General features: G+C 31.2%; 1 protein-coding gene across 1 annotated transcript in view; it reads left to right on the top strand.

Annotated features, from left to right (window-relative positions):
- LOC147803320 (uncharacterized) overlaps nucleotides 1-14,355 on the top strand; it is a 99,926-nt gene extending 85,571 nt beyond the window's left edge. The window contains exon 2 of the mRNA XM_087150894.1: nucleotides 11,758-14,355. Coding sequence (XP_087007020.1) covers nucleotides 11,758-11,922 — 165 coding nt within the window. The 3' untranslated portion in view covers nucleotides 11,923-14,355. The remainder of the gene's footprint in view (nucleotides 1-11,757) is intronic.
- Nucleotides 14,356-14,561: the final 206 nt, after the last annotated feature.

Below are 14,561 nucleotides of genomic sequence, written 5' to 3'. Positions count from 1 at the left end.
AAACATCGATTGCAAACATTTCTGAAAACAAATTAAACTGAATTTTTTTTTTGCAACAAAATTGTAGTAGAATATTTTCTTTGATCAAAATTAAGAACATTTTTTAATTTTTTAAAACCGTTTTGAGAAATATTTCAAATTTTGCATGCTTTTTACAAAACAAAAAAATTTAAAGGAACACATGATTTTTTTTAAAAAAAAGTTTTAGAATTGTGTTCTAGACCTCTCAAAGAGTTAAAATATCATTTTAAAAATGAATACACTAATCTTTTACTAATATTCGTTCTGTTCTACTAGAACCACGCCAAATTATTCTCGAAAAATGCAGTTTTTGTTAAATCTTCAAATAATTATTTTCGATATAAGTTCTCACTTCTGTACATTAACATTTGCTGTTGAATAGATCATATAAGGCATCTTAACTTATGACTCATTCCACAAAATATATACATACATATAGTATAGTATACATATACATAGTATAGTATAGTATACAATACATATAGTATTTAGTATAGCATAGTATATAGCATAGTATTTAGTATAGTATAGTATAGTATAGTATTTAGTATAGTATAGTATTTAGTATAGTATAGTATAGTACAGTATAGTATAGTATAGTATAGTATAGTATAGTAACACGTTTCTTCATGGATGATATCAAAACAGTGAACTAAGTGTAGTTTTTTATCAACCATCATTTTATTATTAGAACACTGTTTGTACTTAGTACCTTTGATGTTGTATACTTAGAAAGCAAATAGCTGCTTGACGCGCTCAACCTTACAACAAATGTGGCGATTTATACAAATTATCAGACTGTTTTTAACAACAAAATGATTAAGAAAATAATTCTTCCAGATAAAACATTGACAGGGGACACATTTCTTTCCACAAAATTCCTGATTTTAGTTTTAAAAAATTTCAGCAGATAACTAACATCTAAATCGAAAATAAATAAAGAAAAAAATTCTAATTCTAGAAATTTCTAATTCAAATAAATTTAAAAATAATGAAAATGAAAATCACGAAATGTTCGCTATCATCCATAAAGAAAACAGTAAAATTATACAACCGAATATAATTATTCGGTTGTTTAATTATATAAATTAAATAACCGAACAACAATAATAGTGACATACTGAAGGGTAATTCTCACTGAGCGCTAATCGCGACCTGATTAACGAGTATTTTGCGGTTATTTCACGTTACTTTCGCTAAAGCACAATTTTATGCCACAAATTTAAGATTTTATCGCATTTCGCGAGGTGGCGAAAGCTTAGCACGGGCTTTGAATTTGATCATATTTCATCGAGCTTATTTATAGTTATAAACTCAAAATTTATAAAGTTGCTTATTTTCAAGCACAGAAATTCAAGTTTATAGCAAATTTTTTTCAGTGTGAAAATTTTGAAAATGTTACCTAAAAATGGTCTTAAAAATCGAAAAAATTTTTTATAACAAACTATTTTTTACAAATTTATTTCAAACCCAAAACTATTTTAACGTTACCTTATTGTAAAAAAAATGGTCTAATAAAGGTTTAAACTGGTTATCTAATTATCTTATTGTTAAAGAACAGTTCCAAAAATATACAAAAATCATTCTCGCAAGAGCCTTTAGCAGACCATATTATATATTATATTATATCCGTTGTTGAACAGCCAACCCGATTTCGGATTTACGACTGCTGATGTTCAACTCCGTAGCCTTGTAATTTTGAACTAATCCAGAAGACAAGGAAACTCCTGGATCAGTACCCCCAGAGGTTTTTATTTGTTATGGGAACATAGAGGACTTTATGACTCGACAGATTTAACGTGCAGCAGTCACCGGTCTTTGACCAACGGGGATCGAACCCACGAACTCTTGGACATGGGCTCAGTGACTATGAGAATCATTGAGGTTAAGGTCCACTAATTTCGTGTTTGTAACAATGTTTCGCATTGTGCGCAAGCCGCCTTTACTTCCAAAACAAGCTGATACCGAATTGACGTTAGGAGGACCTAGTGCATTATTATAACAGCTCTTTCGCCTTTAAACACTGAGCTATTGCAGCTCATCAAAAATATTTTTCATTCACTTAACTAAAGAACATCAATCGTTTTTGAATTGTTCCATTTCCTAAACTAAATTCTGAATTAGTCTCCTTATCTTAATTAATCCTCTTCATTATGTTGAGTCAAGAGTTTTAAAAAAGTGTTTTATAAAATTCAGCTTTACAAAATTTTCCTTAAAAAAAAAAACTAACGATAGAGCACTTAATTTGTTAATTACGTGGATTAAGTTTTCTTTTTTTTTTATACTTCCTATCAAATATTACAGGTCATTGCAGCCATTAAGCGCGAGAGTTGGCGAACGATCATTTAATAAACTTTTTATATTTCAAAACAGTGATAAGCAAAAGCACTTTAGTAATTGTTTCCAAATAAAGAACTTCGACTTTTTGCGGCGGTAATCGAGGGGATTAAATAGTCGAAAAGAAAATGGTCATTAATCGATTTTCGATCGAAACTGCTGTATAGATAAGAACGTCGAAGTTAAACATTGTTGTCATAACACCAAATGCACTCTTAAAAATAATAATGCGACAACACTGATGCTCAAGGGAAGGGAGGGAAAGGTTTTCGAAATGCAGGAACTACTTTTAATCCCATTAAAATAAAAAGTTCGACTAAATGTTATTTTTGTTTCCTATTTAATTTTCGAATTATTAAATATTTTGATTTGAGCACAACTTGTTGTTGTTTAAATTATGAAAACTAATCTATTTCGTATTTTAGAAATAAAAACTAATACCTATATTGTCACAAAACCGATGAAATTTATTTTCTTGTGTTGGCAACGATAAACTGGAAACTAAACCATAAATTAAGAAGAGAGGAAAAGTTAAAACTAAGCAGTCCTTATAAGGAAACAAACTATCCCATATTTTTGTCATAATTATCCTTATTAATTTATGCTGGTAACAATATAATTTATGGCTATATTTCAGTTTCAATAATGCTTAATAATTAACGCAGTTGAATCGGTCATGCTGTTTTTCAGTGGGAAAGAACGGTTTATGTCAATGAAAGATGATATCTAGCCGTGGTGGCTCAGGAGATAGAGCATTCGCCTTCCAATGAGGTGAATCTGGCTCGATTCCCTTAGAATTCCTTAAAATACAACAGATGGCGATCAACGTATTTGTGAAAAATTGACTAATTATAATTGATCTTCATTTGTAATGAGATGTCATAATTTATTTAGAACAGTTTCGACCTGACCAAAATCTTGACAGTGTAAAGTACAAAATTTTGTGCAACTGACAAAGCTCGAATTGACTGTTGATTAGCACATTGCATTACTTACCTGTTCTGTAGAGTAACTAGGTCCATCTAATAAAGTGCCGAGTCAAGTTTTTTCCGTATTTTATTCAGCAAAGACTTTATCATATTTTCATATCATACTTTCCGTTTTATTACATTATCAAATTATACAAATATGCTTTCAAAACAATATAAGAGCTTTTAAAAGTTAAACAAGTAGAAATTTAATTCGTGCCATCCTCTATGATAGTGGCCTTCTACGTGCCATCTTCTATCATAGAATTATTTTTAAAAAAAAGTTATAGTTTCGTAGCTTTACTGGAATCCTGGACTTAGCGACATATTTCAGTTAATAAGGAGAACATTCGTTCTTGAAAAAGAAACTATATGATGCTGCAAGAACGTTAGTTATACCATTAAAATGGCGGGTCTTATGCTTACATTCTGTTAACAAATCAAATGTGAGATGAATAGTTTTTACTTTTGTTTTGCTGTAGAAGAAAATCGTCTGCAAGAAACAATATTTATTTATCTTTCATCAGTTTCTTTAATTGCGAACAGAAAGACCTACATTTGTCAAACATACAGATATTATTTTTATTGATTCTTATTACTTGTTAATTGATTATTGATGTTAATAACTGCTATTATTATTAATAAGAAAGCAAGCAGAAGGGAAATTGTGCAAAGTCGTGTCCAAGAGTTGGCGATATTGATATTAGTTCGCTGTGGGAGCGAGCTTGGCATCCATTTGGCGTGCACTTAAATGCAAAACAGGCTATCTCCATAGGAATAATGGTTTCTTCTTAACTTGCAACAGAGTATAGTAACTATTGAGAAGGTTACTTGTGTAATTTGAAAAATGAAACAATTTTTGCCACTGGATCACCCAAATAGTTAATCTGCACATTATATAGATAACTAGGAGGCTCCGCCCCCTGCTCGCTAACGCTCGCCAACTCCCGAGAATTGCTACGCAATCCTATGTGGTTCACGCCGTGAACCATGGCTCGCTACGCTAGCTCGCCAATGAACACAATGTTCTAGCACAAAGACATAGTATATTATCATGAAAGACATAGTATTTTATCATCAAAGACATAGTATTGTACTTATGTAGAAGAATTCTATCTATGTTCTTATTCGCTTTTAAAAAAAAGTATATTAGCTATTTAGATTGTACATGGTGAAAAAATCAAAACATTAGCTAAATGAGAAACATATTAGCAAAATAAATTATCAAATATTGCAGTTACTCACCTAAATTCAACTAAATGTGTATAATAAATTAGTTAATGCTAGAAATTCTGAAAGTTTTAGAAAAAAATTTTATTATTTAAAAATAACCTTTAAACCCTAACTTTTCCTTGTGAGATAATAACCCTCAAAAAGTCTATCATTTTCAAGAGCACAAAAATTTGTTTTATCGCCAAATGAAATATTTTTTGGCATTATTGAAATCAATTTCTATATTAATTAACATTTGTAATAGAGTACATAACATTTTAGAACAAAATAAGGATGTTTTACATACAATAAATTAAAATGCATGGCTTTTAGCATTACCCGAGAAATACCACGTGGAGGTCGCCATGCTGCATTTCTAATCGGGGAGTTTTGATTTTGGCAGTTCCCCTTGCCTACTGCCAATAGAAGCTTCAATTAAATTTTTTCCAAAAAACATTTTTTTCTGCAAAGCTCTAAGAAATTAACACTAAGCATTTAGAATTTCTTTGAAAACACAATTATAGATTTGGCATCTTGGAGCAATTACTGAAAGGCTGTCAAATGACTTAACTCTTGACAGGCCAACATAAAGTTGTCTATGACTAAAAACTTGTTTAGTCAATACTGAACTGATTTTCTCAAAAGTCTGACCGTGTGGCTTATTTATAGTCATGGAGAAGGCCAGCCTAATTAATTCCTAATTGAGTTTAAATTAAATATTGAGTATAGTAAAGTGCGGCGTGCTCTCTGCTTTCGCTTATAGCACTGCGTTTCAATAAATTAAATATTATCATGTTTTTAGGGCATGAATCTGAATTGAACAATCTGATAATGCTCACTCTGGTTATTGTTTCCGTTTTTAAAAGCGCTATATGTTGAGCCAGTTTAAATTAAATATTATCATGTTTTTAGGGCATGAATCTGAATTGAACAACCTGATAATGCTCACTCTGGTTATTGTTTCCGTTTTTAAAAGCCGCTATATGTTGAGCCACCTCATGTGACATTTGCCATGTGACATTTTTAGCAACAATCATTGGTCGATTTTCTAACGTTGCCATTCGGGGAGTTGTAATGAGGCTTTTTTTTGGTGCCGTGTAAGAGAAATATATATATAGATTTGTAAGATAAGTGATTTCTGAACCTTAGCTGTACGCTTGTACCAGCGGCGACGATCTTTAAACATTCTAATTAAGTAATATATTGGACATTGTTTTAAGTTACAAAAATAATTGTGCATAAAAATTAATTTTTTTGTGGGTGCAGATTATTTAAAACGTTGGACGTAGCTGAATAAAAGTTCTTTATCCTCTGAATAATAATTCTCCTAATTATTTGTAAAAATTGTTATTTTTATTTTTAGCACGATACATAAATTGAACCCGAACGTTTACATAAAGTTCCTTTGATTATTTCCGTAAAACGTTCAAACTGAGTAGTTTTTAATTATTGTTTTTTTTTTAAATTTCATCTAAAGCTATAAATTTGGTATTTTTTTATGAAATGATAAGTAAGTAAATCAAAAGGGAAAATTCCCAATGGGGCATTTGCTTTTATTGCTGTACAAGATGTGTTTACTTTCGCAATTAAAAGAAGTTCGAATTTATGTTCTTTTTTTTTCTTCTCTTGTTGTCGAACAATCAATTGAGGAAACCATTTATTGTTTTCAGGCTTTTACACATTTGTACAGAGCATTTCTGTCGGAAAAAGGAGGGGGCAGAGGAGAGTTTCATTTCGTTCAGAAATGATTACTTCCGAACTCTAAACAGACCAATTCCTTTTCACGTCCCATCTGTCCTCATTCCCCTCAACTAATTGTTCCACGCGATATGCGCATGCGCAAAGAGAAAATAATCGTCTGCCGCAATCCATTCAAAGCTAATTGGTAAGCGAACATTCGAAAAGTTAATTCCAATCTCCAAGTAGTGAATGTCCGCAAAAATTATAAGCCCTCCATTAGGAAATGCTTTTTGAAAGAAAATGGCGATTTAATCAAATTAATATTATTAACAAACCCCGAAGCAAACAGAATGTTCGGGAAAAGCTTTTAAGTTTTCGACAGAAGGGAAAAAAAACATCCAAAACATTAGATAAAACGACGCTAATATAATGTTATTATCTCTACCAGTTCAGGGTGAATAGTCACCGTATCTCAAATTATTTTCAAATAAAACATTTCGATGTTTAAAAGGCAACCCTAATTTGGGTTAATTGGGAAAATAGTTTATGATATTTTATGGAGAACTAAAAAAAGGAAAACGTAATTTGATCATATCAATACGTATCATGTACATTTTTAGAATAAGCCGAATTTTTTTTTTAATGCACACTTATATACACAAGTTTTAAAACATTTCAATTTCGATTGCGTAAATATTTTTTATTCAAATCCCTCTGTTAACTGAAGTCTATCCTGTATTTTCTGAACTGTTTGACTATTGAGAAATATATAGAAAGTTTCCAAACTCAAAATTCTTGATGGTCCCATCAAAGCGTTTTGATGGTCCATGTTGGTTTCAGTACGATTCATGATGGTGCAACATCATTTGATAGTCACCATCATCCAACATTTTTACATTATGCTTTCACGGTTTTTGATATGCCAACAAACTTTCATCATTCTCTGATGGAAAATGTCACTTTAATACTGTGATAGTTAACCATTAAGATATGTTTGATTCTCATGGACCAACAACCCATGATGATCCGTGATGGTTCTAACGATATATTTCCATGATGGTTAAATCGAAATTCTTGTTGGTTCCCAGGAATGTACCATCAAAACAATTTGGGTCTTTTATATTGAACCATCATAAATCAGTCCGAACTCCTACATTAGGATGATGGTTGTTCCTGATCGTTCCGACATTTGATTTCTAAGGAACTATGATAGTAATTTCTGATAGTTCAACATGAATAAACCATCAAAACAAGTTGCTATTCTTATGTTGAACATCATAAATCAGTCCGAATTCCTACATTGGTGTGACGGTTATTTATGTTGGTAACCATCAAAAGATATAATGGTTCATGATGGAATTATTGATGGTTACTATCAAGATTATGTTGGTCCATCAATGGAAAACCATCAAAAACTTTAACTTGGGTACAGGGCCGGATTAACCTATAGGCACACTAGGCACGTGCCTAGGGCCTACGAAATTCAGGGGCCTACGAAAAACTTGGGAGAAAGAAATTTGTTGACAAAAATAATTTAGCTTTAAAAACAACAGGTGTATTTTGCACAAAATTATGAAGATACAAATAAAAATATAATATTTTTCGGTAATAAATTATTTTACAGAATCTTATGATCTAAGATATTACTTTTTTGCGATTTTTGGATTCAACGAAATCTTGTATTATGCTGTCGAATTGCAGATAAAGTTCGATAAACAAATTTTTAAATTAAAATCCATATTAGTAAAAATGTAAAAAAAATATGCAAGAAAATTTTAGCATATATTTTGAAAAGAGGGGAGGAGTGGGGGAAGGAGGGGAGGGCCCAAAAACGGCTGTGCCTAGGGCCTACGAAAGGTATAATCCGGCTCTGCTTGGGTAACAATACTAAAACGGTCAAAGTTTCATTCCACGAATGTGATGCGATTCGCCAATCGTCTGGCCCTACGTTTTGAGCATCTCCTGTAGAAGTGTTGATCGTAGATGTAAGGAAATAAGAGTGAAAATAATATTATATTGATTTTTGTTTATTATTCTTGTTGTGTATATTTTATCTAGAGGCTCCGGGTGAAGTTTGCGATTCATGTTCCTATATGATTTTTTGTTCTTTCTGTGTGCCAGCTTTGTTTTTTTTTATTTTTTTTTTCAAAAAAAATAAATAAATAAAATATTAAAACAAATAATATAAAAAAAATTTAAAGTCAATTCCTACTTACGTCAACAAAGGAAAATTTTATTTAATTACTTTTTATTAAGTAATTAAAATTCTTTTCTGCCATAGAAAACTAAAACAGTGAATTAAACTTAATGAATGAATTACTATTTGAAAAAACTGTATTAACATCATACGTCACCCACTACAAGTTTAAAAAATGTATTTGAACTTGAAATGAACGGTTGAAAATTTGAACAAGATATATAGATATACTAGTGGGCTGCCCCCCCCCCCCCTGCAGTGGGCTGCGCCCCCATTGCAAATGCTCAAAATTCTAGGAATTCAAAACAATCATTCAAATCCATATAAAAACTTTTTTTTAAAAATAAAATTACATCTTTTTAGTAAATACTAAGTCATTAAAATAAATTTGAATTCAAATAAATGACATGTAATTCGTTAAACCTATTAGAAATGTGCTATAGTATAATTCGTGATATAAATCAAAAATCGTCAAATAAATTCGTAACATATAAATTCGTGAATAAAAGCGCTTTCGACAAAATACTAAAATAGAGATCTATCGACAATGACTACTCACTTCTGCCTAGCTTAATAGTATGAGATTGCCGCAGCTGATGCTCTCTGGTTATTTCAGTTTCCGTTTTTAAAAGCGCAATATGTTGAGCCACCTCAGCTATACTTGGCATGTGACATTTTTAGCGGCAATCATTGGTCGATTCGCCGTGTAAGAGAAATAGTAACGTAAACAAAACAAAGCAAACATTGCCACCGGCGGAAAAGAAATACAGCCAAAATTTGGGAGCCATGTAAGAGAATTATACATATTAGATATAGGGAGAGTATGAACTAATCGTAGTAATTGAATAACAATAACTGTATATATTCGAATTAAATGAGATTTACTTTTATTTAGTAAGAATTAAAGGGTCTCTACTATAGTAAGAAATATTTTAGCTATAATAACTATTTAAACTTCATACACTGCACAGTTTTGAAATCCAAACGGTGTTTTTCTTTTTTAAAAAAAAACTAACTATAGCATAAAATAGCAATTCTTGCGAAGGAACTTTAAACAATTGCAAATTAAATAAAACCCTTTTCAAACAAGCTTTCACTTTCCTTTTTTTTATCACAATCGTTAAAGCTTTAATCTATTATTCAAATTTTAAAAAAATGATCAAATGCCATTGTTTATCTGTTTTAATGATGAATGCATTCTAATTATTCGTGGAAAACAATGAGAGTTCTGCGAATGTATAATGTTTTCAGTTAGCAGCAACTTTTGTTTAGACAAAGCATTTAATTCATTATGGCGACTCTTTCACTAATTGTTATTTGAAATGTCGTTAGTAAAATATAAAAGAAAACATTTATTTCCTTTTATTAGAGTCCCTAATTAATCGCGACATTTTAAATGAGACGAGCAGAAGAAAATAAAACCTAATTAAAGATTTTTAGCAACAATCATTTTGTTCTGACGTCTATTGGCGAATTGGCGATATTTTTGTCCAATAGAATCTTTAGAACATTTTTTTTTTAAACTTTTAACTGTGAATGCGCATTTTTATAAACGATAAGTGGAAGAAAGGATGAAAACTACTTTTTGTCACAAAAGCTAGACCATAAATAGTTTTGTGTAAAAAGTTTCGTTCAGAATTGTGATATTCATTTAATCACCTATGTTCTTTCTGCGGCGAATTATTACCACAATGTGGAACATTTTGTCCGTCGTTATCTGCACTGTTGGAATTTCCATTCTAATATTATGGTAAAATGCCCGGCTGCAGTCTGTCTATTCCAATCCAATTAACCGTTAAAGTTTACGGTGAGGAACGTTTTTTACCATAACGGTTTTGAAACCGTTAACAACTAATATGGTTTTAAAACCGTAAAAACGAATTTAACTGGACATTGGACAGTGCATGTACATATGCTGAGGGGCCGAATGGAGGTGTCAACCCTGGGATTCGGGCCCCCGTGCTGCTTGCTACGAGCCTGAGAGATTAGCCCTTTCTACTATAATACGTATGCAGCAGCAAAGGAACTAAATGACTTCAATACGTGGGCTTAGTTGGTGCGATAAAATTCTAGTTGTTTAAACGTATTAGGGGAAAGCAGTTAATAAATGGCTTTTCTCACAGTTAACAGTTTAAGTACCATATTATTTGTGGTTATTCAACTGTTTTGTTTGAAAATGGTAAAATAACAATTAAAATAAATTGTTATTTAACCATTTTTTCAGAGAAATTTCCATCAGTGCTGTGATTGTGGTGATATTTTGCCTTTTGTAATCATTGTGGTGATATTTTGTGCTTTGTAAACTGTGCGGATATATTTTGTCCTTTGCGAAAATAGCGTGGACATAAGTGTTGTGATATTTTGTTATCAGTTATCAGTGTTGTGATATTTTGTTATAAATGTGGTGGTATTTTACTCTTTGTACAGGGGTGTAAGAACTTAAGAGAATTTGCACACTTAGTCAATCATCTCTAGAACTACTGGACTGATTTTAATGAAATTTGATGTGTACAATACATGGATACAATACAAAACAAATAACCATTCAACAATTGTAATACACACGCATGAGCGTGCATAACACTCGTTGGAGTCGGAAGGTATAAAAACAGCGGTTACAAAATAAGCACACAAAAAATGTTTTAATAGGGGATATGGTCCCCTCTTACAGATATACAGGCCTTGCAGCGAAATTCCATACTTGAAATAGGGTAGTTTATCATTTCCTCTGACAATTGGCCTAAATTGTGATGAGGCAATTTCATACCTTCCGACTCCAGCGAGTGTTACGCATGATCATGCGTGCGTATTACAATTGTTGAATGGTTATTTGTTTTGTATTGTATCAGTGTATGTGCAGATCAAATTTCATTAAAATCGGTCCAGTAGTTCCAGAGATGATCGACCCAGCCTGCAAATTCTCAGGGTCCCTCTTGGACTCATTGGGGCTCAGGGCAAATACTTCTTTGCATTTTGCGATGTGTAAAGATACAGGCTTTTGATTGGCCAAATTTGGCCACCGTAATTGCGAAAATTTAGCTGAGTTCTGCCCTAGAAAGCCATGGATTTACGAAATATAGATTGTGTTCATACGATAGATTAATGAAGAACTCAACATAAAACTGACGGATTTTACACTGTACTGAAATTTTGTTTAAAAAAAGTTCATTAAAGATGGAAACTTCAAACAAACTTTCTATTCGATTTGAGAGGGGGGGTCCGGGCAACTGCCCCGTACGTCCCTGCCTTAGTCAGGCTCAGAAAAATTCTCTTAATTTGTTATACCAGTGTAATAAGTGTGTTTACTCATTGTATTAAGTGTGGTGTTGTTTTCTTTTGCAGCAGAGACCTAGCCCATACGAGCAGGCGATGCTGAAAAGACTGCAGACTTACCTGGACTCGGAGGACAGGCAACGTTTCTCAGAGTCAGAGCTTCCATCCAAGCGTCAGATGCGTTACAACCAGTGTTACTTCAATCCCATCTCATGCTTCAAGAGGAGGAAGTAGACACATCCTTGAAAAGACAGCAGCAGCAAATTATCGAAATATTGTTTTCTTTTTCGTTTTAAAGTTTCTCCATCCATTCCAGAGGTGCCCCCTTAAGTAGCCCGTCTCTTTCATTCTAAAAACATATTGACTTTTCTTTTGTAACAACAACTGTCTTATAAGTTGCTCATTTTATGAATTGCCAATTTGATTTCAATACACCGATCGCGATACTAGTATCGACAATTAATAATAATATTACAACAAATAATATTTTTAAAAAAATTTATGGTCAATTCCTACTTAGATCAAAAAAGAAAAATTGCATTTTAGTTACTTTTTATTAAATGATTACAATTATTTTCTCCCATATAAAACTAAAATTAATTAATTAAATTTAATGAATGAATTAACATTTGGTAAAACTGTATTAACATCAAGTCCACTACAAGTTTTAAAAAAAAGTATTTGAAATTGAATGGAAGAATAAAAACTTATCTATTACGATTAAAAATTCGAACAAAATATATAGATATACTATATAGGGAGATTGTGAACTAATAGTTGGAATTGAAGAAAAAAAAGGCTCGTGGTATCAGATAACTATAAAGTTATTAATTTGGCGACGTGGACCACACGAGCTACCACGTCATGTTCTTTATAGAATTTATCTGACACAGCGAATATAAAATAATTAAATATTTAAATGTGAGCAATAAACTTATTTTTTCTTCTGTCAGAGCTATAAGTCAGAAATGATCACTGATGTTATTTTAAAAATATGTGAAAAACTAAATCGCTTATAGTAAAATTTAAAACAATGACTAAGGCTTAACCCATCAGAAAATTCCATTTCTTTTTTCGCTTATCCCTGTTTAATGAATGAATTAATATTTGAAAAAACTGTATTAACATCAATTTCAAAAAAAAATGTATTAGAACTTAAGAGTGTATGAATAAAAAGTATTTTATTAACGATTGAAAATTTGAACAAGATATAGGGAGAGTGTGAACTAATAGTAGGAATTGAAAAATTAGTAGAATTCTTTATTGTTAATGTGTGGCGTAACTACCACTATAAATATTAAATACCGAATCACTAGTATATAAGAGATGTTAACTTGATTCTATCAAGAGGTACCTTTTGATAGATGAAGGTTGACAATAGTCGATAATTAAATCCCCTCATTGGTGGCCCGCTGACGTGATAAGAAATTGTCAATATTGATGGATGAATCCACATTAAACAGTTGATTTACTTAAAAAATATATATATATACTGCTCAAAGAAAAAAAAAAAAAAAAGAAATCCGGTGAAGTGTAAATAAAGTCTCCCGGTTAATAAATAATAATGAGCGAAATGCTAGAGGAAAAAAAATAATAGTAGCGAAAAGCTATAAAAAAATGATGGGAATAAATAGCGAAAAAGCTATTAAAAAAAATAAATAACGAGCGAAATACTCGGAAGAAAAAAAATAAATATAATGAGCAAAAAATTGAAGTTAATAAATAAAACAGGATTAATCAACTAGTGGTATCTGTTCATCGAATTCTATCACAGATAAAATTCTGGAAGGGGAGTAATGTGGCGTAGCTACCACTATAAATATTAAATACCGAATCACTAGTATATAAGAGATGTTAACTTGACTCTTTCATGAGGTACCTTTTGATAGATGAAGGTTGAAATAGTCTAAGATTAAATCCCTTTACAAATTCACTAACATTTTGAAAATCGGGCTATACAATCACAATAACTAAAGAGTACTAAACTGGTAAAAGTACTATTGAATCTACTTGATCAATTATTATAATGATATTTGAATTGTTACTGTCATTGTTGACAATTATTGAAATTTGTGACAAGAAAAAAATATAATTCCGAATTAACAGTTCGACTAAACAACTCCAAAATATACTGTAAAAGGATGGTTTTATTATAATATTACCTGAAACCTTCAACTAGCTATGTAATTGGTTTCGATAATAGTTTGTGCTTTATTTGTAATATGTATGTGTTGTATTTTTCAGCAAATTTTGATTGAAATTTATTCTTATTGACTCAAATTCTTTAAAGAAAAGTATAATAAATCAACTTACTTGATTACTTTTGATTAACACAACTCTGAAAACTCACGCTGATGATAAATTTAATTTGCAACTCATCTGATAAGCAATTTTGCATTTGCATACGCTTGCTGAAGGAAAAAAAAATTTAGATTCTGAAGTCACCAGTAGCTAGAAACGAGGAAAATCTTTATATTTCAAGGAATGTTTTAATATGCAGATTTTGTTTAAACCAAACCCTTTCAAATTACTTGGGCTCTAAACGCCTCTTTCATCTATCATTAAGGAAAAGATTATTTGCTTAAAGTAAATACATTTCACAATCTGCCAAAACTCAACGAAAACAGTGAAAACTTTTCGAAGCGCAAAATTAAAAAAAAAAATAAAGCTATTTAAACAAAAGAGATCAAAACTTCAATCGTACGAGAAATGACTAATGAATAAACTTTCCCACGAGTTCGAATTTCATTTAAAATATCCGAACATTTTATCTTTTGTTTTGATGTGTGCGTCCAGTTAGACATATTTTGACAGAATATATAGTTTGAATAATAAAACCATGATTATAGTTAAAACAAATCAAGCAGATTCCT

Source organism: Parasteatoda tepidariorum, chromosome 9, assembly GCF_982258835.1.
Source record: "Parasteatoda tepidariorum strain Cologne lab strain chromosome 9, Ptep-v5.0, whole genome shotgun sequence".
NCBI lineage: Eukaryota > Metazoa > Arthropoda > Arachnida > Araneae > Theridiidae > Parasteatoda > Parasteatoda tepidariorum.
The sequence above is the reverse complement of the archived record's forward strand: the minus strand, read 5'-3'. Positions and strand labels throughout refer to the sequence as shown.